Here is a 24,055-nt window from a genome sequence, read left to right as displayed (position 1 = left end):
GTCACTTCTGTCAGAACCTTTTTTACAGAGAAACTGTAACCTAACTGTCATGTAGTTTATGCATAATACTGGTGCTTTACAGTTGTTTTACAGAAAACTGTAACGTTAACTTCATGTAGTTTATACATAATACTGGTCGCTTTACAGTTGTTTTACAGAAAGCTGTAACCTAACTTCATGTAGTTTATACATAATACTGGTCGCTTTACAGTTGTTTTATTGAGAAACTGTAACCTAACTTCATGTAGTTTATACATAACACTGGTCACTTTACAGTTGTTTTACAGAGAAACTGTAACCTAACTTCATGTAGTTTATACATAACACTGGTCACTTTACAGTTGTTTTACAGAAAACTGTAACCTAACTTCATGTAGTTTATACATAATACTGGTCGCTTTACAGTTGTTTTACAGAGAAACTGTAACCTAACTTCATGTAGTTTATACATAATACTGGTCGCTTTACAGTTGTTTTACAGAAAACTGTAACCTAACTTCATGTAGTTTATACATAATACTGGTCACTTTACAGTTGTTTTATAGAGAAACTGTAACCTAACTTCATGTAGTTTATACATAATACTGGTCACTTTACAGTTGTTTTACAGAGAAACTGTAACCTAACTTCATGTAGTTTATACATAACACTGGTCACTTTACAGTTGTTTTACAGAGGAACTGTAACCTAACTTCATGTAGTTTATACATAATACTGGTCACTTTACAGTTGTTTTACAGAGAAACTGTAACCTAACTTCATGTAGTTTATACATAATACTGGTCGCTTTACAGTTGTTTTACAGAAAACTGTAACCTAACTTCATGTAGTTTATACATAATACTGGTCGCTTTACAGTTGTTTTACAGAGAAACTGTAACCTAACTTCATGTAGTTTATACATAACACTGGTCACTTTACAGTTGTTTTACAGAGAAACTGTAACCTAACTTCATGTAGTTTATACATAATACTGGTCGCTTTACAGTTGTTTTACAGAAAACTGTAACCTAACTTCATGTAGTTTATACATAATACTGGTCACTTAACAGTTGTTTTACAGAGAAGCTGTATCACTGGTCACTTTGCCAAGACTGTTTAAATCTGATAATCAAACATATTTTGACTTTATAATTTGATGTAGAGGCTCATATCTTTATCTTTTAGAACTGAATGAAAGGCATATCTTAACTGATTTATCATAATGTCAGTTTAAGGATAAACAAATAATTATTCTAAGGTTAGCTCTGACACTGGGTTTACAAGTCTCTCCAACATATTTCTAATGTTTATACAGAAACTTGTTTGTGAACAGTTTCCTACCTAAAATACTCCTAGTGTCGATTTACAGAATTATACAAGTGATGCTCAAATCCAGTTATTCCTTCTCACATGACATTTTAAAATTAAGATTGTCTAGCGCAGATAACTTTCGAAACAGAATACAACAAATAAATGTTACCATCTTCTTATTTGGATTTGTAGGTGTCTTTACACTCGTCTTAAGTTTCATTTCTAATGTTTGTTCATTGACATCTCAATTCGTTCTAAACATTGTTTGTTAACATCTGCATTCGTTTTAAAGATTGTTTATTGACATCCCCATTCGTTCTGAAGATTGTTTGTTGATATCTCCATTCGTTCTAAAGAGTGTTTGTTGACATCTCCATTCGTTCTAAAGAGTGTTTGTTGACATCTCCATTCGTTCTGAAGATTGTTTGTTGATATCTCCATTCGTTCTAAAGATTGTTTGTTGACATCTCCATTCGTTCTAAAGATTGTTTATTGACATCTCCATTCGTTCTGAAGAGTGTTTGTTGACATCTCCATTCGTTCTAAAGATTGTTTGTTGACATCTCCATTCGTTGTGAAGATTGTTTGTTGATATCTCCATTCGTTCTAAAGATTGTTTGTTGACATCTCCATTCGTTCTAAAGATTGTTTATTGACATCTCCATTCGTTCTGAAGATTGTTTGTTGATATCTCCATTCGTTCTAAAGAGTGTTTGTTAACATCTGCATTCGTTTTAAAGATTGTTTGTTGACATCTGCATTCGTTCTAAAGATTGTTTGTTGACATCTCCATTTGTTCTAAAGATTGTTTGTTGACATCTTCATTCGTTCTAAAGATTGTTTATTAACATCTGCATTCGTTCTAAAGATTGTTTGTTGACATCTCCATTCGTTCTAAAGAGTGTTTGTTAACATCTGCATTCGTTTTAAAGATTGTTTATTGACATCTCCATTCGTTCTGAAGATTGTTTGTTGATATCTCCATTCGTTCTAAAGATTGTTTATTGACATCTGCATTCGTTCTAAAGAGTGTTTATTAACATCTTCATTCGTTCTAAAGATTGTTTGTTGACATGTCCATAAGTTCTAAAGATTGCTTGTTGACATGTCCATAAGTTCTAAAGGTTGTTTGTTGACATGTCCATAAGTTTTAAAGATTGCTTGTTGACATGTCCATAAGTTCTAAAGGTTGTTTGTTGACATGTACATAAGTTTTAAAGATTGATTGTTGACATGTTCATAAGTTTTAAAGATTGATTGTTGACATGTTCATAAGTTCTAAAGGTTGTTTGTTGACATGTACATAAGTTTGAAAGATTGCTTGTTGACATGTCCATAAGTTCTAAAGGTTGTTTGTTGACATGTACATAAGTTTGAAAGATTGCTTGTTGACATGTCCATAAGTTCTAAAGGTTGTTTGTTGACATCTGCATTCGTTTTAAAACTGTTCTAAAGTGTTTAACCAATATATGGTTCTGTTAATACAATCTTCGTAAGTTCCACGAGTTGATTGATTCTCTGAACCTTATAGCAACACACGTGCAAAGTGCTTGTACCATTGATTATATACATTATTGGCTCATTACGTATCAATTTATTACAATTGTGCAAACAAGAGTTGACGCGGGAAGATGATCCTTCATCTGCTGCCATAGATTATTGACTCGTGTAGTTATAACTACGTGCTGGCTTTATGACGTCAGGTAAACAATCGATTTCGACAAGCAGTTAGACACATGGAGTAAACGAGCCTCGTGAACAAAAATGCAGTGTTCATTGGGTACCTGGACGCCCTTTTAAATAGGAAGAATGTACAGGTGACATAAGCGACAGTATATCAGAGTTAAAAGCATCATGGGAAGAGATTAAAACTAATTAATGTGTGTGATATATGAGGGACAAGGCAGCCATGAATTAAAGATGTTATTGTTAGAAAGTAAATAACTAAACAACGTCCATGTGATACAAGCGACAAGGTAGCCATGAATTAAAGATGTTATTGTTAGAAAGTAAATAACTAAACAACGTCCATTTGATGCAAGCGACAAGGTAGCCATGAATTAAAGATGTTATTGTTAGAAAGTAAATAACTAAACAACGTCCATGTGATACAAGCGACAAGGTAGCCATGAATTAAAGATGTTATTGTTAGAAAGTAAATAACTAAACAACGTCCATGTGATACAAGCGACAAGGTAGCCATGAATTATAGAGGTTATTGTTAGAAAGTAAATAACTAAACAACGTCCATGTGATACAAGCGACAAGGTAGCCATGAATTAAAGATGTTATTGTTAGAAAGTAAATAACTAAACAACGTCCATGTGATACAAGCGACAAGGTAGCCATGAATTAAAGATGTTACTGTTAGAAAGTAAATAACTAAACAACGTCCATGTGATACAAGCGACAAGGTAGCCATGAATTAAAGATGTTATTGTTAGAAAGTAAATAACTAAACAACGTCCATTTGATACAAGCGACAAGGTAGCCATGAATTAAGGATGTTATTGTTAGAAAGTAAATAACTAAACAACGTCCATGTGATACAAGCGACAAGGTAGCCATGAATTAAAGATGTTACTGTTAGAAAGTAAATAACTAAACAACGTCCATGTGATACAAGCGACAAGGTAGCCATGAATTAAAGATGTTATTGTTAGAAAGTAAATAACTGAACAACGTCCATGTGATACAAGCGACAAGGTAGCCATGAATTAAAGATGTTATTGTTAGAAAGTAAATAACTAAACAACGTCCATGTGATACAAGCGACAAGGTAGCCATGAATTAAAGATGTTATTGTTAGAAAGTAAATAACTAAACAACGTCCATGTGATACAAGCGACAAGGTAGCCATGAATTAAAGATGTTACTGTTAGAAAGTAAATAACTGAACAACGTCCATGTGATACAAGCGACAAGGTAGCCATGAATTAAAGATGTTACTGTTAGAAAGTAAATAACTGAACAACGTCCATGTGATACAAGCGACAAGGTAGCCATGAATTAAAGATGTTATTGTTAGAAAGTAAATAACTAAACAACGTCCATGTGATACAAGCGACAAGGTAGCCATGAATTAAAGATGTTATTGTTAGAAAGTAAATAACTAAACAACGTCCATGTGATACAAGCGACAAGGTAGCCATGAATTAAAGATGTTACTGTTAGAAAGTAAATAACTGAACAACGTCCATGTGATACAAGCGACAAGGTAGCCATGAATTAAAGATGTTACTGTTAGAAAGTAAATAACTAAACAACGTCCATGTGATACAAGCGACAAGGTAGCCATGAATTAAAGATGTTATTGTTAGAAAGTAAATAACTAAACAAACGTAGCCATGTTAGAAAGTAAATAACTAAACAACGTCCATGTGACAAGGTAGCCATGAATTAAAGATGTTATTGTTAGAAAGTAAATAACTAAACAACGTCCATGTGATACAAGCGACAAGGTAGCCATGAATTAAAGATGTTATTGTTAGAAAGTAAATAACTGAACAACGTCCATGTGATACAAGCGACAAGTTAGCCATGAATTAAAGATGTTATTGTTAGAAAGTAAATAACTAAACAACGTCCATGTGATACAAGCGACAAGGTAGCCATGAATTAAAGATGTTATTGTTAGAAAGTAAATAACTAAACAACGTCCATGTGATACAAGCGACAAGGTAGCCATGAATTAAAGATGTTATTGTTAGAAAGTAAATAACTAAACAACGTCCATGTGATACAAGCGACAAGGTAGCCATGAATTAAAGATGTTATTGTTAGAAAGTAAATAACTAAACAACGTCCATGTGATACAAGCGACAAGGTAGCCATGAATTAAAGATGTTATTGTTAGAAAGTAAATAACTAAACAACGTCCATGTGATACAAGCGACAAGGTAGCCATGAATTAAAGATGTTATTGTTAGAAAGTAAATAACTAAACAACGTCCATGTGATACAAGCGACAAGGTAGCCATGAATTAAAGATGTTATTGTTAGAAAGTAAATAACTAAACAACGTCCATGTGATACAAGCGACAAGGTAGCCATGAATTAAAGATGTTATTGTTAGAAAGTAAATAACTAAACAACGTCCATGTGATACAAGCGACAAGGTAGCCATGAATTAAAGATGTTATTGTTAGAAAGTAAATAACTAAACAACGTCCATGTGATACAAGCGACAAGGTAGCCATGAATTAAAGATGTTATTGTTAGAAAGTAAATAACTAAACAACGTCCATGTGATACAAGCGACAAGGTAGCCATGAATTAAAGATGTTATTGTTAGAAAGTAAATAACTAAACAACGTCCATGTGATGCAAGCGACAAGGTAGCCATGAATTAAAGATGTTATTGTTAGAAAGTAAATAACTAAACAACGTCCATGTGATACAAGCGACAAGGTAGCCATGAATTAAAGATGTTATTGTTAGAAAGTAAATAACTAAACAACGTCCATGTGATACAAGCGACAAGGTAGCCATGAATTAAAGATGTTATTGTTAGAAGTAAATAACTAAACAACGTCCATGTGATACAAGCGACAAGGTAGCCATGAATTAAAGATGTTATTGTTAGAAAGTAAATAACTAAACAACGTCCATGTGATACAAGCGACAAGGTAGCCATGAATTAAGGATGTTATTGTTAGAAAGTAAATAACTAAACAACGTCCATGTGATACAAGCGACAAGGTAGCCATGAATTAAAGATGTTATTGTTAGAAAGTAAATAACTAAACAACGTCCATGTGATGCAAGCGACAAGGTAGCCATGAATTAAAGATGTTATTGTTAGAAAGTAAATAACTAAACAACGTCCATGTGATACAAGCGACAAGGTAGCCATGAATTAAAGATGTTATTGTTAGAAAGTAAATAACTAATCAACGTCCATGTGATGCAAGCGACAAGGTAGCCATGAATTAAAGATGTTATTGTTAGAAAGTAAATAACTAAACAACGTCCATGTGATACAAGCGACAAGGTAGCCATGAATTAAAGATGTTATTGCTAGAAAGTAAATAACTAAACAACGTCCATGTGATGCAAGCGACAAGGTAGCCATGAATTAAAGATGTTATTGTTAGAAAGTAAATAACTAAACAACGTCTAGTGACATAAGCGACAGGAGTAGACAGAAGTAGATGTTACAATGTTTGAATCTACTAACGGTAATCTCTATATTTGACAAATGTTGGATCTAAACCAAACATTTATTAGTATGAAAGTAACGATCGTCTGGAATTATAAAATATTTTTCCAAGTCGTCTGAAAGTTGATTTATATTTTGATGTTTACCCTGACATATGTTTATCGAATTTATGTTTTTCTAATCTCACTTGATATTATATCTGTTGTTCTGAAGGGCCACCTCTTTATATTGGAATGGATCTCGCCATAGCGAGCTTTGATAGCATATCTGAAGTGAACATGGTAAGAAGTTAATTGTGCTTTATATTTTGTGACTATGGACGTTATATAAAATATAGTAGAACATTTAGATCTTACAGAAGAGAAAACACCATTCATTTAAATGAATTTTAAAAAATTCTAAAACCTTATTAGAGACTATGTATTAGTTCCTGAATTTCTTGTTAGGCCAGCAAAGTTCATCACGTGTGAGGTAACAATGTAGCTGTAATGTTCATGTTCTACTGATTGTTAACAAAGTAGCTGTAATGTTCATGTTCTACTGATTGTTAACAGCGTACCTGTAATGTTCATGTTCTGCTGATTGTTAACAATGTAGCTGTAATTTTCATGTTCTTCTGATTGTTAACAATGTAGCTGTAATGTTCATGTTCTACTGATTGTTAACAATAACCTGTAATGTTCATGTTCTACTGATTGTTAACAATGTACCTGTAATGTTCATGTTCTACTTATTGTTAACAATGTAGCTGTATAGTTCATGTTCTACTTACTGTTAACAATATAGTTGCAAAGCTCTTTCTATGAAACTGGCTCACATCTATTTTTTAGAATAATTAATATCTTAGATCCACGACGTGGAAGCATGAGGTAAAGTCGACCAAAGTCACGAGATCTAGCAGGCGCTTGGTTCACAGTGATTCTCTTGGTGCCTGTACCTTGTTAATTATCGAAAGGTTTCCAGATTCACCGAAAGGGCTTGTTTTTCTTAACACCAGGGTAGGTGTTCATCTCAGAGTTGATGCCCAGTTATTTCATCGCGTGATGTTGATTTTATAAGGTTTGTATGTGTTTCAGGATTACACTATCACGTTGTACCTGAACCAGTACTGGCAAGATAGTCGACTATCTTTCAGCAACGATTCCTATGAACTGACCCTCTCGGGGGACTTTGCTGATAAGATTTGGGTACCGGACACTTTCTTCGCAAACGACAAGAATTCTTTTCTTCATGAAGTCACAGAGAAGAACAAGATGGTTAGGCTGCAGTCGGACGGCCATATTAGTTATGGCATGAGGTATGTACGTTAGAACACTACGGTCATATCAGTTAAGGCATATTGAGCGATGTTGTGAAATGTGTTATACAGGGGACATCAACATCAATGTGAAATAACATAAGACGTGTATTGGTGTTAAATAGAATAAGAAAACAACAGCAAGCTAAAGTACGAGTGATGGTGTTATTTAGAATACGAAAACACCGTACAACGTATCTTCAAACGTTTCAATTATTTGCAGGTTCACCACAACTCTGGCTTGTATGATGGACTTACATTATTACCCTCTGGATTCACAGAACTGTACAGTGGAGATAGAGAGTTGTAAGTAACAGCAAAATAACAAAAGGGTGTTCATGTGTTAACCACCAAAGAAGTAACTAAAGAGTGTTCACGTTTCAACCAAAGAAGTAACTAAAGGGTGTTCATGTGTTAACCAAAGAAGTAACTAAAGGGTGTTCATGTGTCAACCAAAGAAGTAACTAAAGGGTGTTCATGTGTTAACCAAAGAAGTAACTAAAGGGTGTTCATGTGTCAACCAAAGAAGTAACTAAAGGGTGTTCATGTGTTAACCAAAGAAGTAACCAAATGTGTAACCAAAGAAGTAACTAAAGGGTGTTCATGTGTTAACCAAAGAAGTAACTAAAGGGTGTTCATGTGTCAACCAAAGAAGTAACTAAAGAGTGTTCATGTGTCAACCAAAGAAGTAACTAAAGGGTGTTCATGTGTCAACTAAAGAAGTAACTCATGTGTCAACTAAAGAAGTAACTAAAGGGTGTTCATGTGTCAACCAAAGAAGTAACTAAAGAGTGTTCATGTGTTAACCAAAGAAGTAACTAAAGGGTGTTCATGTGTTAACCAAAGAAGTAACTAAAGGGTGTTCATGTGTTAACCAAAGAAGTAACTAAAGGGTGTTCATGTGTTAACCAAAGAAGTAACTAAAGGGTGTTCATGTGTTAACCAAGAAGTAACTAAAGGGTGTTCCTGTGTTAACCAAAGAAGTAACTAAAGGGTGTTCATGTGTCAACCAAAGAAGTAACTAAAGGGTGCTCATGTGTTAACCAAGCAGTAACTAAAGGGTGTTCATGTGTTAACGAAAGACGCAACTAAAGGGTGTTCATGTGTCAACCAATGAAGTAACTAAAGGGTGTTCATGTGCGAACCAAGAAGTAACTAAGGGGTGTTTATGTGTCAACCAAAGAAGTAACTAAAGGGTGTTCATGTGTTAACAAAGGAAAGAAATGAGGGTTTTTAAAAAGTGATGGAACTAAGGGTTTTCATGTCTCAAAAAAGGAAGAAACATAAAACTTTTCATATGTTAACAAATGAAGCAACTAAAACGTTTATATGGGCTAATAAATGAAGGGTTTACATAACAGATTAGATTTTGTGAATATCTGTATAACATGGGCCAGTGTAGAAGTGTTTGTTTGTCAAGACATGATTAAGGTTTATGTTTGAGTGAAGTGTCTGACGCTGTAAAAGCTTGTAACATTATCTCTGTGTAAGGGCCAGTGGGTAAGTGTTTGCATCAAGATAGCTGTACAATATGCATAACAGTTTGGAAACGTAAAACAAATGTACCTGTACTCAGTCACTGAGGTGTTGAAGAACCTAATAATTAGTAGAACTAAGACACTGGCCTCTTCATTCCTTACCTGTGGTCAGTCACTGAAGTGTTGAAGAACCTAATAATTAATAGAACCAACACACTGGCCTCTTCATTCGTTACCTGTGGTCAGTCCCTGAAGTGTTGAAGAACCTAATAATTAATAGAATCAAGACACTGGCGTCTTCATTCCTTACCTGTGGTCAGTCCCTGAAGTGTTGAAGAACCTAATAATTAGTAGAACTAAGACACTGGCGTCTTCATTCCTTACCTGTGGTCAGTCCCTGAAGTGTTGAAGAACCTAATAATTAATAGAACCAAGACACTGGCCTCTTCATTCCTTACCTGTGGTCAGTCACTGAAGTGTTGAAGAACCTAATAATTAATAGAACCAACACACTGGCGTCTTCATTCCTTACCTGTGGTCAGTCACTGAAGTGTTGAAGAACATAATAATTAGTAGAACCAAGACACTGGCGTCTTCATTTTTCTACCTGTGATCAGTCACTGAAGTGTTGAAGAACCTAATAATTAGCAGAACCAAGACACAGGTCTCTTCATTCCTTACCTGTGATCAGTCACTGAAGTGTTGAAGATCCTAATAATTAGTAGAACCAAGACACTGGTCTCTTCATTCCTTACCTGTGGTCAGTCACTGAAGTGTTGAAGAACCTAATAATGAGTGGAACCAAGACACTGGCGTCTTCATTCCTTACCTGTGGTCAGTCCCTGAAGTGTTGAAGGACCTAATAATTAGTAGAACCAAGACACTGGCGTCTTCATTCCTTACCTGTGGTCAGTTCCTGACGTGTTGAAGAATCTAATAATTAGTAGAACCAAGACACTGGCGTCTTCATTCCTTACCTGTGGTCAGTCCCTGAAGTGTTGAAGAACCTAATAATTAGTAGAACCAAGACACTGGCGTCTTCATTCCTTACCTGTGGTCAGTCACTGAAGTGTTGAAGAACCTAATAATTAGTAGAACCAAGACACTGGTCTTTTCAGTGCCTTATATTTATTGTAATTTGAGTGAACCAAATCATGTATAATGTATAAATTAATTCAAGAGTTAACCCTTTGGTATCTTACGTGTCATGTCAACGAACAGCAGTATTGGTATGTGTTGTTATCGATTTATACCATGTGTCACTGTCCTACGTAATCAATATCGTTTTTAAATGACCAAGCTTTATTTATATCATGCGGTACGAAACGTGTTAGATAATTACAACTTACTACAATATTTGGTCATTATAATTAACCAGATTGTTGGATTAGTATAATTATTATACTCCAATATTAGGCTATCATAATTGAAAAAAAAATATTATGTTTACATGTCAATTCTTAAAATACTACTTTTACAGTGTTTTTAAAAATTGTTAGATTAATAAATTAATTCAAGACCAGCTATACAACTATTTAATATTTTTTGTTACGAAACTGGTTTTTTTCAGTGGCTTTGGTTTCAATACTGCTGGTGGGCACAGCATAAATAAACCTTTGTGTTGCTTTCTGCTGGACTACAAATAAACGAAAGGGGTTTCATTTATGCTACTTTTTGAAATAAAATTTAAATTAACCAATAACTATTTCCGTTAATTATGTAATTCATTATGAAAAGTGATATAATCTAGAGTATTCAGTTTCACAACGTAATTTAATTTGTTTTGCTTGTTTACATAATTATTTAAAGAAAACAAAACAATGCATAAATATTCTTTTATTAGGTAATACAGATTTTGCTGGCTTTCAATAATATAGTTATGATTTGTTCCACTAGATGGCTATACGGTGCGTGATGTCGTAATGTACTGGAAACCATTCCCTGTGGTTGGGGTAGAACGGGCCAAGCTTCCCCAGTTTTCTGTGATACGTTACGAGACAACGGATAGAACAGAAGTCCTAGCAACAGGTAAAAAAACGACTTCACCCTATTTACTAAAAGCAACTGTCAGTTTTTCATTGATATATCTTTTACTGACACCTAGTAAGGAAACACGAGTAAGATGTCGCTATACTGATAGAAGATATACACAGGTTACCTTCACAAGGTTTAACAACGTACAAGATACATATATTTAAAACTAAAAACTTTGAACTGCAGAAATCAATCAGCACGTGCGTATAGTTTTAAACAATATATCCTCTCTCATTTTTCAACCTAACAGAAGTCAAAATCATCGACTTTGAATTCAGTTTGGAATGAGGCTGTAAGAGATAGAAATGTTTCCATGGTGCAATTTTTACATAGTAAACACTCAAACATTTGTAACATACAGGAATGTTACCATGGTAACAGATCTTTACATAGCGACCTCTCAATCATGTATAATATACAGAAATGTTACAAGAGCGTCAAATCTTTATGTACCAAGCTCTCGAGCATTTATAACAGAAATATTACCATAACAACATTAGCTGGTAACAAACTGGATTTCATCATTTTTTCTGAAATGAAAAACCCGTGTGATTTCAAAACAACAAAAAGTTGGGCACATATTATGATGTAACATGTCTTATACATAATATGCATACACATGTAATTAATGGAACATAATAATTAAAATATGTATTTATTTAATCTATAATAAATATCAATAGATGGCGCTACATCAATACACGTATTGACTTTATGGCCGCTGATTTGTAATGAAAGAAAGAACATTAATTAATGTGTGTTAGCTTTCCTTATGAGACTGTCATAAGTGTGCAAAGAAAGTATTTGATCCATGAAAATACAGAAACTCACATATTAAATAAAATATGGCATTAAACGTCTCCAAACACTAAAAACAACCCTCTGGACCACAATCATGATCAGCACTGACTGGGAGGATGATGTTTGAAAGTACGATAAAGAACCTTCTGGACCACAGTCCAGATCAACATTCTTATCCGTAGAATACGGTTTGTAATAGAACCTTATAGGCATTACGATAGGGCTGAAATATATCCAGGTACCTTTAAAAAGACCAGTCTCCAGAAGCTTATTACAATTGAAAAAGTAGTGTTGGACAAAGGTACGTAATCATGGCCATCAAACTGACCACCATTGACCAGGAAGAAAGTAGACCCAAGAACAGCTCAAGGTAGGTGTGGTTTTATTTTCTAAACCGTACAAAACCCCTAAAATATGTCTTTCACGTTTGACAGGTATCTACCAGCGTCTCTCGCTGAGTTTCGAACTGAAAAGGAACATTGGATACTTTATCTTCCAGACTTACTTACCGTCCATTCTGATCGTGATGTTATCGTGGGTTTCTTTCTGGATCAACCATGAAGCAACGTCGGCACGAGTGGCACTTGGTAAGCACGTGCGAAGCTCTACAATAACATGCTTACGTCATGATATAGATGTTATTAATTTCATTGCAATTATAAATATAGTAAAAATCATGTCTCAGTAATACATGTTGACACGTATCTCAGGACGGCTGGTATGGGTATTAACAGTTTTAGTGTTAGAAACGAAGTTACGGTCCCGCATGGCCACGTGGGTTAAGACTCGTAATCTGAGGATAGCGAGTTCGAATCCCAATTGTACCAAACATGCTCCCCTTTCAGCCGTGAGGACGTTATAAAACTACGGTCAATCCCACTGTTCGTTGGTAAAAGAGTAGCCCAAGATGCGGTGGGTGGTGATGACTAGCTGCCTTCCCTCTAGTTTTATACTATTAAATTAGGGACGGCTAGCACAGATTGCCCTTATGTGTAGTTTTGCGGGAAATTCGAAAACAAGCAAACAAGAGACGAAGTTGAACCTTTGTTAACGTTTTAAGACTACAGAACAAATCGCTAGTAACCCACTCTACCGAATGTTTTCAGGTATAACCACTGTGTTAACCATGACCACAATCAGTACTGGAGTACGGTCTTCCTTACCCCGTATTTCCTATGTTAAAGCTATCGATATTTACCTGGTGATGTGTTTCGTCTTCGTCTTTGCCGCCCTGCTGGAGTATGCAGCTGTTAACTACACTTACTGGGGAGCGAGAGCTAAGAAGAAGGCTAAGGATTCAGACGAGACTGAAACTGGATTTCCGGTAACTAACATTGAAAACTGTAGCCTTTAAAACTTCATAAAAACTAAATATTGTTCAAATAACCTGTTCTAATGAGTAGGTCCATCACAATGAACGGTACGTAGTTCTGGATTGAAAGAGGCGATTTTCTGACCGTTACTACAGCCATGACGTAAGACACATTGTCCAGCTGATAAAAAAAAACGTATTTCTTACCGTTACTACAACCATGACATAAGACACATTGTCAAGCTGCTAAAAGAAAACTTATTTCTTATCGTTCCTACAACCATGACATAAGACACATTGTCAAGCTGCTAAAAGAAAACTTATTTCTTACCGTTACTACAAACATGACATAAGACACATTGTCAAGCTGCTAAAAGAAAACTTATTTCTTACCGTTACTACAAACATGACATAAGACACATTGTCAAGCTGCTAAAAGAAAACTTATTTCTTATCGTTCCTACAACCATGACATAAGACACATTGTCAAGCTGCTAAAAGAAAACTTATTTCTTATCGTTCCTACAACCATGACATAAGACACATTGTCAAGCTGCTAAAAGAAAACTTATTTCTTACCGTTACTACAAACATGACATAAGACACATTGTCAAGCTGCTAAAAGAAAACTTATTTCGTACCGTTACAACAACCATGACATAAGACACATTGTCCAATTGCTGATAAGACACGTACAACTCTTAAAAGAATAGAACAGATAAATATTACATTCTTTCTGACGTAGGCTCTGTGAGGGAGAGGAAATACAATCATTTATCTGCAATGCTTACAAAATATTAAATAAATCTCTTTGGCTGATGCGTACGAAATATCAACATAATACAAAAAACGTTACAGTATGACTGACTATGATAGTCAATCTAAAAAACGTTACAGTAGGACTAACTGTGATAGTCAATCTAAAAAACGTTACAGTATGACTAACTATGATAGTCAATCTAAAAAACGTTACAGTAGGACTAACTGTGATAGTCAATCTAAAAAACGTTACAGTAGGACTAACTGTGATAGTCAATCTAAAAAACGTTACAGTATGACTAACTGTGATAGTCAATCTAAAAAAACGTTACAGTATGACTAACTATGATAGTCAATCTAAAAAAAACGTTACAGTATGACTAACTATGATAGTCAATCTAAAAAACGTTACAGTATGACTAACTATGATAGTCAATCTAAAAAACGTTACAGTATGACTAACTATGATAGTCAATCTAAAAACGTTACAGTATGACTAACTATGATAGTCAATCTAAAAAAACGTTACAGTATGACTAACTATGATAGTCAATCTGAAAAACGTTACAGTATGACTAACTATGATAGTCAATCTAAAAAACGTTACAGTATGACTAACTATGATAGTCAATCTAAAAAACGTTACAGTATGACTAACTATGATAGTCAATCTAAAAAACGTTACAGTATGACTAACTATGATAGTCAATCTAAAAAACGTTACAGTATGACTAACAATGATAGTCAATCTAAAAACGTTACAGTATGACTAATGATAGTCAATCTAAAAAACGTTACAGTATGACTAACTATGATAGTCAATCTAAAAAACGTTACAGTATGACTAACTATGATAGTCAATCTAAAAAACGTTACAGTATGACTAACTATGATAGTCAATCTAAAAAACGTTACAGTATGACTAACTGTGATAGTCAATCTAAAAAACGTTACAGTATGACTAACTGTGATAGTCAATCTAAAAAACGTTACAGTATGACTAACTATGATAGTCAATCTAAAAAACGTTACAGTATGACTAACTATGATAGTCAATCTAAAAAAACGTTACAGTATGACTAACTATGATAGTCAATCTAAAAAACGTTACAGTATGACTATGATAGTCAACTAAAAACGTTACAGTATGACTAACTATGATAGTCAATCTAAAAAACGTTACAGTATGACTAACTATGATAGTCAATCTAAAAAACGTTACAGTATGACTAACTATGATAGTCAATCTAAAAAACGTTACAGTATGACTAACTGTGATAGTCAATCTAAAAACGTTACAGTATGACTAACTATGATAGTCAATCTAAAAAACGTTACAGTATGACTAACTATGATAGTCAATCTAAAAAACGTTACAGTATGACTAACTATGATAGTCAATCTAAAAAACGTTACAGTATGACTAACTATGATAGTCAATCTAAAAAAACGTTACAGTATGACTAACTATGATAGTCAATAAACAACGTCAATCTCAAAAAAACGTTACAGTATGACTAACTATGATAGTCAATCTAAAAAACGTTACAGTATGACTAACTATGATAGTCAATCTAAAAAAACGTTACAGTATGACTAACTATGATAGTCAATCTAAAAAACGTTACAGTATGACTAACTATGATAGTCAATCTAAAAAACGTTACAGTATGACTAACTATGATAGTCAATCTAAAAAACGTTACAGTATGACTAACTATGATAAAAAACGTTACAGTATGACTAACTATGATAGTCAATCTAAAAAACGTTACAGTATGACTAACTATGATAGTCAATCTAAAAAACGTTACAGTATGACTAACTATGATAGTCAATCTAAAAAACGTTACAGTATGACTAACTATGATAGTCAATCTAAAAAACGTTACAGTATGACTAACTATGATAGTCAATCTAAAAAAACGTTACAGTATGACTAACTATGATAGTCAATCTAAAAAACGTTACAGTATGACTAACTATGATAGTCAATCTAAAAAACGTTACAGTATGACTAACTATGATAGTCAATCTAAAAAACGTTACAGTATGACTAACTATGATAGTCAATCTAAAAAACGTTACAGTATCTAAAAAAACGACTAACTATGATAGTCAATCTAAAAAAACGTTACAGTATGACTAACTATGATAGTCAATCTAAAAAACGTTACAGTATGACTAACTATGATAGTCAATCTAAAAAACGTTACAATAGCACTGACTATGATAGTCAATCTAAAAAACGTTACAGTATGACTAACTATGATAGTCAATCTAAAAAACGTTACAGTATGACTAACTATGATAGTCAATCTAAAAAACGTTACAGTATGACTAACTATGATAGTCAATCTAAAAAACGTTACAGTATGACTAACTATGATAGTCAATCTAAAAAACGTTACAGTATGACTAACTATGATAGTCAATCTAAAAAACGTTACAGTATGACTAACTATGATAGTCAATCTAAAAAACGTTACAGTATGACTAACTATGATAGTCAATCTAAAAAACGTTACAGTATGACTAACTATGATAGTCAATCTAAAAAACGTTACAGTATGACTAACTATGATAGTCAATCTAAAAAACGTTACAGTATGACTAACTATGATAGTCAATCTAAAAAACGTTACAGTATGACTAACTGATGATAGTCAATCTAAAAAACGTTACAGTATGACTAACTATGATAGTCAATCTAAAAAACGTTACAGTATGACTAACTATGATAGTCAATCTAAAAAACGTTACAGTATGACTAACTATGATAGTCAATCTAAAAAACGTTACAGTATGACTAACTATGATAGTCAATCTAAAAAACGTTACAGTATGACTAACTATGATAGTCAATCTAAAAAACGTTACAGTATGACTAACTGATGATAGTCAATCTAAAAAAACGTTACAGTATGACTAACTATGATAGTCAATCTAAAAAACGTTACAGTATGACTAACTATGATAGTCAATCTAAAAAACGTTACAGTATGACTAACTATGATAGTCAATCTAAAAAACGTTACAGTATGACTAACTATGATAGTCAATCTAAAAAAACGTTACAGTATGACTAACTATGATAGTCAATCTAAAAAACGTTACAGTATGACTAACTATGATAGTCAATCTAAAAAACGTTACAGTATGACTAACTATGATAGTCAATCTAAAAAAACGTTACAGTATGACTAACTATGATAGTCAATCTAAAAAACGTTACAGTATGACTAACTATGATAGTCAATCTAAAAAACGTTACAGTATGACTAACTATGATGTCAATAGTCAATCTAAAAAAACGTTACAGTATGACTAACTATGATAGTCAATCTAAAAAAACGTTACAGTATGACTAACTATGATAGTCAATCTAAAAAACGTTACAGTATGACTAACTATGATAGTCAATCTAAAAAACGTTACAGTATGACTAACTGATGATAGTCAATCTCAAAAAAACGTTACAGTATGACTAACTATGATAGTCAATCTAAAAAACGTTACAGTATGACTAACTATGATAGTCAATCTAAAAAACGTTACAGTATGACTAACTATGATAGTCAATCTAAAAAACGTTACAGTATGACTAACTATGATAGTCAATCTAAAAAACGTTACAGTATGACTAACTATGATAGTCAATCTAAAAAACGTTACAGTATGACTAACTGTGATAGTCAATCTAAAAAACGTTACAGTATGACTAACTATGACAGTCAATCTAAAAAAAAACGTTACAGTATGACTAACTATGATAGTCAATCTAAAAAACGTTACAGTATGACTAACTGTGATAGTCAATCTAAAAACGTTACGTATGACTAACTATGATAGTCAATCTAAAAAACGTTACAGTATGACTAACTATGATAGTCAATCTAAAAAAAACGTTACAGTATGACTAACTATGATAGTCAATCTAAAAAACGTTACAGTATGACTAACTATGATAGTCAATCTAAAAAACGTTACAGTATGACTAACTATGATAGTCAATCTAAAAAACGTTACAGTATGACTAACTATGATAGTCAATCTGAAAAACGTTACAGTATGACTAACTATGATAGTCAATCTAAAAACGTTACAGTATGACTAACTATGATAGTCAATCTAAAAAACGTTACAGTATGACTAACTATGATAGTCAATCTAAAAAACGTTACAGTATGACTAACTATGATAGTCAATCTAAAAACGTTACAGTATGACTAACTATGATAGTCAATCTAAAAAACGTTACAGTATGACTAACTATGATAGTCAATCTAAAAAACGTTACAGTATGACTAACTGATAGTCAATCTAAAAAACGTTACAGTATGACTAACATGATAGTCAATCTAAAAAACGTTACAGTATGACTAACTATGATAGTCAAAAAAACGTTACAGTATGACTAACTATGATAGTCAATCTAAAAAACGTTACAGTATGACTAACTATGATAGTCAATCTAAAAAACGTTACAGTATGACTAACTATGATAGTCAATCTAAAAAACGTTACAGTATGACTAACTATGATAGTCAATCTAAAAAACGTTACAGTATGACTAACTATGATAGTCAATCTAAAAAACGTTACAGTATGACTAACTATGATAGTCAATCTAAAAAACGTTAAAAAACGTTACAGTATGACTAACTATGATAGTCAATCTAAAAAAACGTTACAGTATGACTAACTATGATAGTCAATCTAAACAACGTTACAGTAGGACTGACTATGATAGTCAATCTAAAAAAACGTTACAGTATGACTAACTATGATAGTCAATCTAAAAAACGTTACAGTATGACTAACTATGATAGTCAATCTAAAAAACGTTACAGTATGACTAACTATGATAGTCAATCTAAAAAACGTTACAGTATGACTCTCAATCTAAAAACGTTACAGTATGACTAACTATGATAGTCAATCTAAAAAACGTTACAGTATGACTAACTATGATAGTCAATCTAAAAAACGTTACAGTATGACTAACTATGATAGTCAATCTAAAAAAACGTTACATGACTAACTCTACGTTGAGTATGACTAACTATGATAGTCAATCTAAAAAAAACGTTACAGTATGACTAACTATGATAGTCAATCTAAAAAACGTTACAGTATGACTAACTATGACAGTCAATCTAAAAAAAACGTTACAGTATGACTAACTATGATAGTCAATCTAAAAAACGTTACAGTATGACTAACTATGATAGTCAATCTAAAAAACGTTACAGTATGACTAACTATGATAGTCAATCTAAAAAACGTTACAGTATGACTAACTATGATAGTCAATCTAAAAAACGTTACAGTATGACTAACTATGATAGTCAATCTAAAAAACGTTACAGTATGACTAACTATGATAGTCAATCTAAAAAACGTTACAGTATGACTAACTATGATAGTCAATCTAAAAAACGTTACAGTATGACTAACTATGATAGTCAATCTAAAAAACGTTACAGTATGACTAACTATGATAGTCAATCTAAAAAACGTTACAGTATGACTAACTATGATAGTCAATCTAAAAAACGTTACAGTATGACTAACTATGATAGTCAATCTAAAAAACGTTACAGTATGACTAACTATGATAGTCAATCTAAAAAACGTTACAGTATGACTAACTATGATAGTCAATCTAAAAAACGTTACAGTATGACTAACTATGATAGTCAATCTAAAAAACGTTACAGTATGACTCAACTAAAAAATGATAGACTAATCTCAAAAAAACGTTACAGTATGACTAACTATGATAGTCAATCTACAAAAACGTTACAGTATGACTAACTATGATAGTCAATCTAAAAAACGTTACAGTATGACTAACTATGATAGTCAATCTAAAAAACGTTACAGTATGACTAACTATGATAGTCAATCTAAAAAACGTTACAGTATGACTAACTATGATAGTCAATCTAAAAAAACGTTACAGTATGACTAACTATGATAGTCAATCTAAAAAAACGTTACAGTATGACTAACTATGATAGTCAATCTAAAAAACGTTACAGTATGACTAACTATGATAGTCAATCTAAAAAACGTTACAGTATGACTAACTATGATAGTCAATCTAAAAAACGTTACAGTATGACTAACTATGATAGTCAATCTAAAAAACGTTACAGTATGACTAACTATGATAGTCAATCTAAAAAACGTTACAGTATGACTAACTATGATAGTCAATCTAAAAAACGTTACAGTATGACTAACTATGATAGTCAATCTAAAAAACGTTACAGTATGACTAACTATGATAGTCAATCTAAAAAACGTTACAGTATGACTAACTATGATAGTCAATCTAAAAAAACGTTACAGTATGACTAACTATGATAGTCAATCTAAAAAACGTTACAGTATGACTAACTATGATAGTCAATCTAAAAAACGTTACAGTATGACTAACTATGATAGTCAATCTAAAAAACGTTACAGTATGACTAACTATGATAGTCAATCTAAAAAACGTTACAGTATGACTAACTATGATAGTCAATCTAAAAAAACGTTACAGTATGACTAACTATGATAGTCAATCTAAAAAACGTTACAGTATGACTAACTATGATAGTCAATCTAAAAAACGTTACAGTATGACTAACTATGATAGTCAATCTAAAAAACGTTACAGTATGACTAACTATGATAGTCAATCTAAAAAACGTTACAGTATGACTAACTATGATAGTCAATCTAAAAAACGTTACAGTATGACTAACTATGATAGTCAATCTAAAAAACGTTACAGTATGACTAACTATGATAGTCAATCTAAAAAACGTTACAGTATGACTAACTATGATAGTCAATCTAAAAAACGTTACAGTATGACTAACTATGATAGTCAATCTAAAAAACGTTAAAAACGTTACACGTACAGTATGACTAACTATGATAGTCAATCTAAAAAACGTTACAGTATGACTAACTATGATAGTCAATCTAAAAAACGTTACAGTATGACTAACTATGATAGTCAATCTAAAAAAACGTTACAGTATGACTAACTATGATAGTCAATCTAAAAAACGTTACAGTATGACTAACTATGATAGTCAATCTAAAAAACGTTACAGTATGACTAACTATGATAGTCAATCTAAAAAACGTTACAGTATGACTAACTATGATAGTCAATCTAAAAAACGTTACAGTATGACTAACTATGATAGTCAATCTAAAAAACGTTACAGTATGACTAACTATGATAGTCAATCTAAAAAACGTTACAGTATGACTAACTATGATAGTCAATCTAAAAAACGTTACAGTATGACTAACTATGATAGTCAATCTAAAAAACGTTACAGTATGACTAACTATGATAGTCAATCTAAAAAACGTTACAGTATGACTAACTATGATAGTCAATCTAAAAAACGTTACAGTATGACTAACTATGATAGTCAATCTAAAAAACGTTACAGTATGACTAACTATGATAGTCAATCTAAAAAACGTTACAGTATGACTAACTATGATAGTCAATCTCAAAAAAACGTTACAGTATGACTAACTATGATAGTCAATCTAAAAAACGTTACAGTATGACTAACTATGATAGTCAATCTAAAAAACGTTACAGTATGACTAACTATGATAGTCAATCTCAAAAAAACGTTACAGTATGACTAACTATGATAGTCAATCTAAAAAACGTTACAGTAGGACTAACTATGATAGTCAATCTAAAAAACGTTACAGTATGACTAACTATGATAGTCAATCTAAAAAAACGTTACAGTATGACTAACTATGATAGTCAATCTAAAAAACGTTACAGTATGACTAACTATGATAGTCAATCTAAAAAACGTTACAGTATGACTAACTATGATAGTCAATCTAAAAAACGTTACAGTATGACTAACTATGATAGTCAATCTAAAAAACGTTACAGTATGACTAACTATGATAGTCAACTAAAAACGTTACAGTATGACTAACTATGATAGTCAATCTAAAAAACGTTACAGTATGACTAACTATGATAGTCAATCTAAAAAACGTTACAGTATGACTAACTATGATAGTCAATCTAAAAAACGTTACAGTATGACTAACTATGATAGTCAATCTAAAAAACGTTACAGTATGACTAACTATGATAGTCAATCTAAAAAACGTTACAGTATGACTAACTATGATAGTCAATCTAAAAAACGTTACAGTAGGACTAACTGATAGTCAATCTAAAAAACGTTACAGTATGACTAACTATGATAGTCAAAAAAACGTTACAGTATGACTAACTATGATAGTCAATCTAAAAAACGTTACAGTATGACTAACTATGATAGTCAATCTAAAAAACGTTACAGTATGACTAACTATGATAGTCAATCTAAAAAACGTTACAGTATGACTAACTATGATAGTCAATCTAAAAAACGTTACAGTATGACTAACTATGATAGTCAATCTAAAAAACGTTACAGTATGACTAACTATGATAGTCAATCTAAAAAACGTTACAGTATGACTAACTATGATAGTCAATCTAAAAAACGTTACAGTATGACTAACTATGATAGTCAATCTCAAAAAAACGTTACAGTATGACTAACTATGATAGTCAATCTAAAAAACGTTACAGTATGACTAACTATGATAGTCAATCTACAAAAACGTTACACGTAGTGACTAACTATGATAGTCAATCTAAAAAACGTTACAGTATGACTAACTATGATAGTCAATCTAAAAAACGTTACAGTATGACTAACTATGATAGTCAATCTAAAAAACGTTACAGTATGACTAACTATGATAGTCAATCTAAAAAACGTTACAGTATGACTAACTATGATAGTCAATCTAAAAAACGTTACAGTATGACTAACTATGATAGTCAATCTAAAAAACGTTACAGTATGACTAACTATGATAGTCAATCTAAAAAACGTTACAGTATGACTAACTATGATAGTCAATCTAAAAAACGTTACAGTATGACTAACTATGATAGTCAATCTAAAAAACGTTACAGTATGACTAACTATGATAGTCAATCTAAAAAAACGTTAAAAAACGTTACAGTATGACTAACTATGATAGTCAATCTAAAAAACGTTACAGTATGACTAACTATGATAGTCAATCTAAAAAACGTTACAGTATGACTAACTATGATAGTCAATCTAAAAAACGTTACAGTATGACTAACTATGATAGTCAATCTAAAAAACGTTACAGTATGACTAACTATGATAGTCAATCTAAAAAACGTTACAGTATGACTAACTATGATAGTCAATCTAAAAAACGTTACAGTATGACTAACTATGATAGTCAATCTAAAAAACGTTACAGTATGACTAACTATGATAGTCAATCTAAAAAACGTTACAGTATGACTAACTATGATAGTCAATCTAAAAAACGTTACAGTATGACTAACTATGATAGTCAATCTAAAAAACGTTACAGTATGACTAACTATGATAGTCAATCTAAAAAACGTTACAGTATGACTCAACTAAAAAACGTTACAGTATGATAGTCAATCTAAAAAACGTTACAGTATGACTAACTATGATAGTCAATCTAAAAAACGTTACAGTATGACTAACTATGATAGTCAATCTAAAAAACGTTACAGTATGACTAACTATGATAGTCAATCTAAAAAACGTTACAGTATGAGTCAATAACTATGATAGTCAATCTAAAAACGTTACAAAAAACGTTACAGTATGATGATAGTCAATCTAAAAAAACGTTACAGTATGACTAACTATGATAGTCAATCTAAAAAACGTTACAGTATGACTAACTATGATAGTCAATCTAAAAACGTTACAGTATGACTAACTATGATAGTCAATCTAAAAACGTTACAGTATGACTAACTATGATAGTCAATCTAAAAAAAGTAT

General features: G+C 32.2%; 1 protein-coding gene across 4 annotated transcripts in view; it reads left to right on the top strand.

The window, feature by feature from the left end:
* The window catches only part of LOC143247829 (gamma-aminobutyric acid receptor subunit beta-like), a 53,982-nt gene that overhangs the window by 1,238 nt on the left and 28,689 nt on the right, over positions 1-24,055 (top strand). For 2 of the 4 annotated variants that reach the window (XM_076496355.1, XM_076496354.1), the window contains exons 3-8: positions 6,668-6,735; positions 7,531-7,751; positions 7,975-8,057; positions 11,126-11,257; positions 12,499-12,651; positions 13,249-13,388. In XM_076496355.1, the coding sequence (XP_076352470.1) occupies positions 6,668-6,735; positions 7,531-7,751; positions 7,975-8,057; positions 11,126-11,257; positions 12,499-12,651; positions 13,249-13,388 (797 nt within the window). Of the gene's footprint in view, positions 1-6,667; positions 6,736-7,530; positions 7,752-7,974; positions 8,058-11,125; positions 11,258-12,498; positions 12,652-13,170; positions 13,389-24,055 lie in introns of all 4 variants that reach the window. The other 2 variants (XM_076496353.1, XM_076496352.1) reach the window with 1 other exon arrangement.

Source organism: Tachypleus tridentatus, chromosome 3 (genome assembly GCF_004210375.1).
Source record: "Tachypleus tridentatus isolate NWPU-2018 chromosome 3, ASM421037v1, whole genome shotgun sequence".
Lineage (NCBI taxonomy): Eukaryota > Metazoa > Arthropoda > Merostomata > Xiphosura > Limulidae > Tachypleus > Tachypleus tridentatus.
Note: the sequence above shows the minus strand (reverse complement) of the source record. Positions and strands in the feature narration are given on the sequence as shown.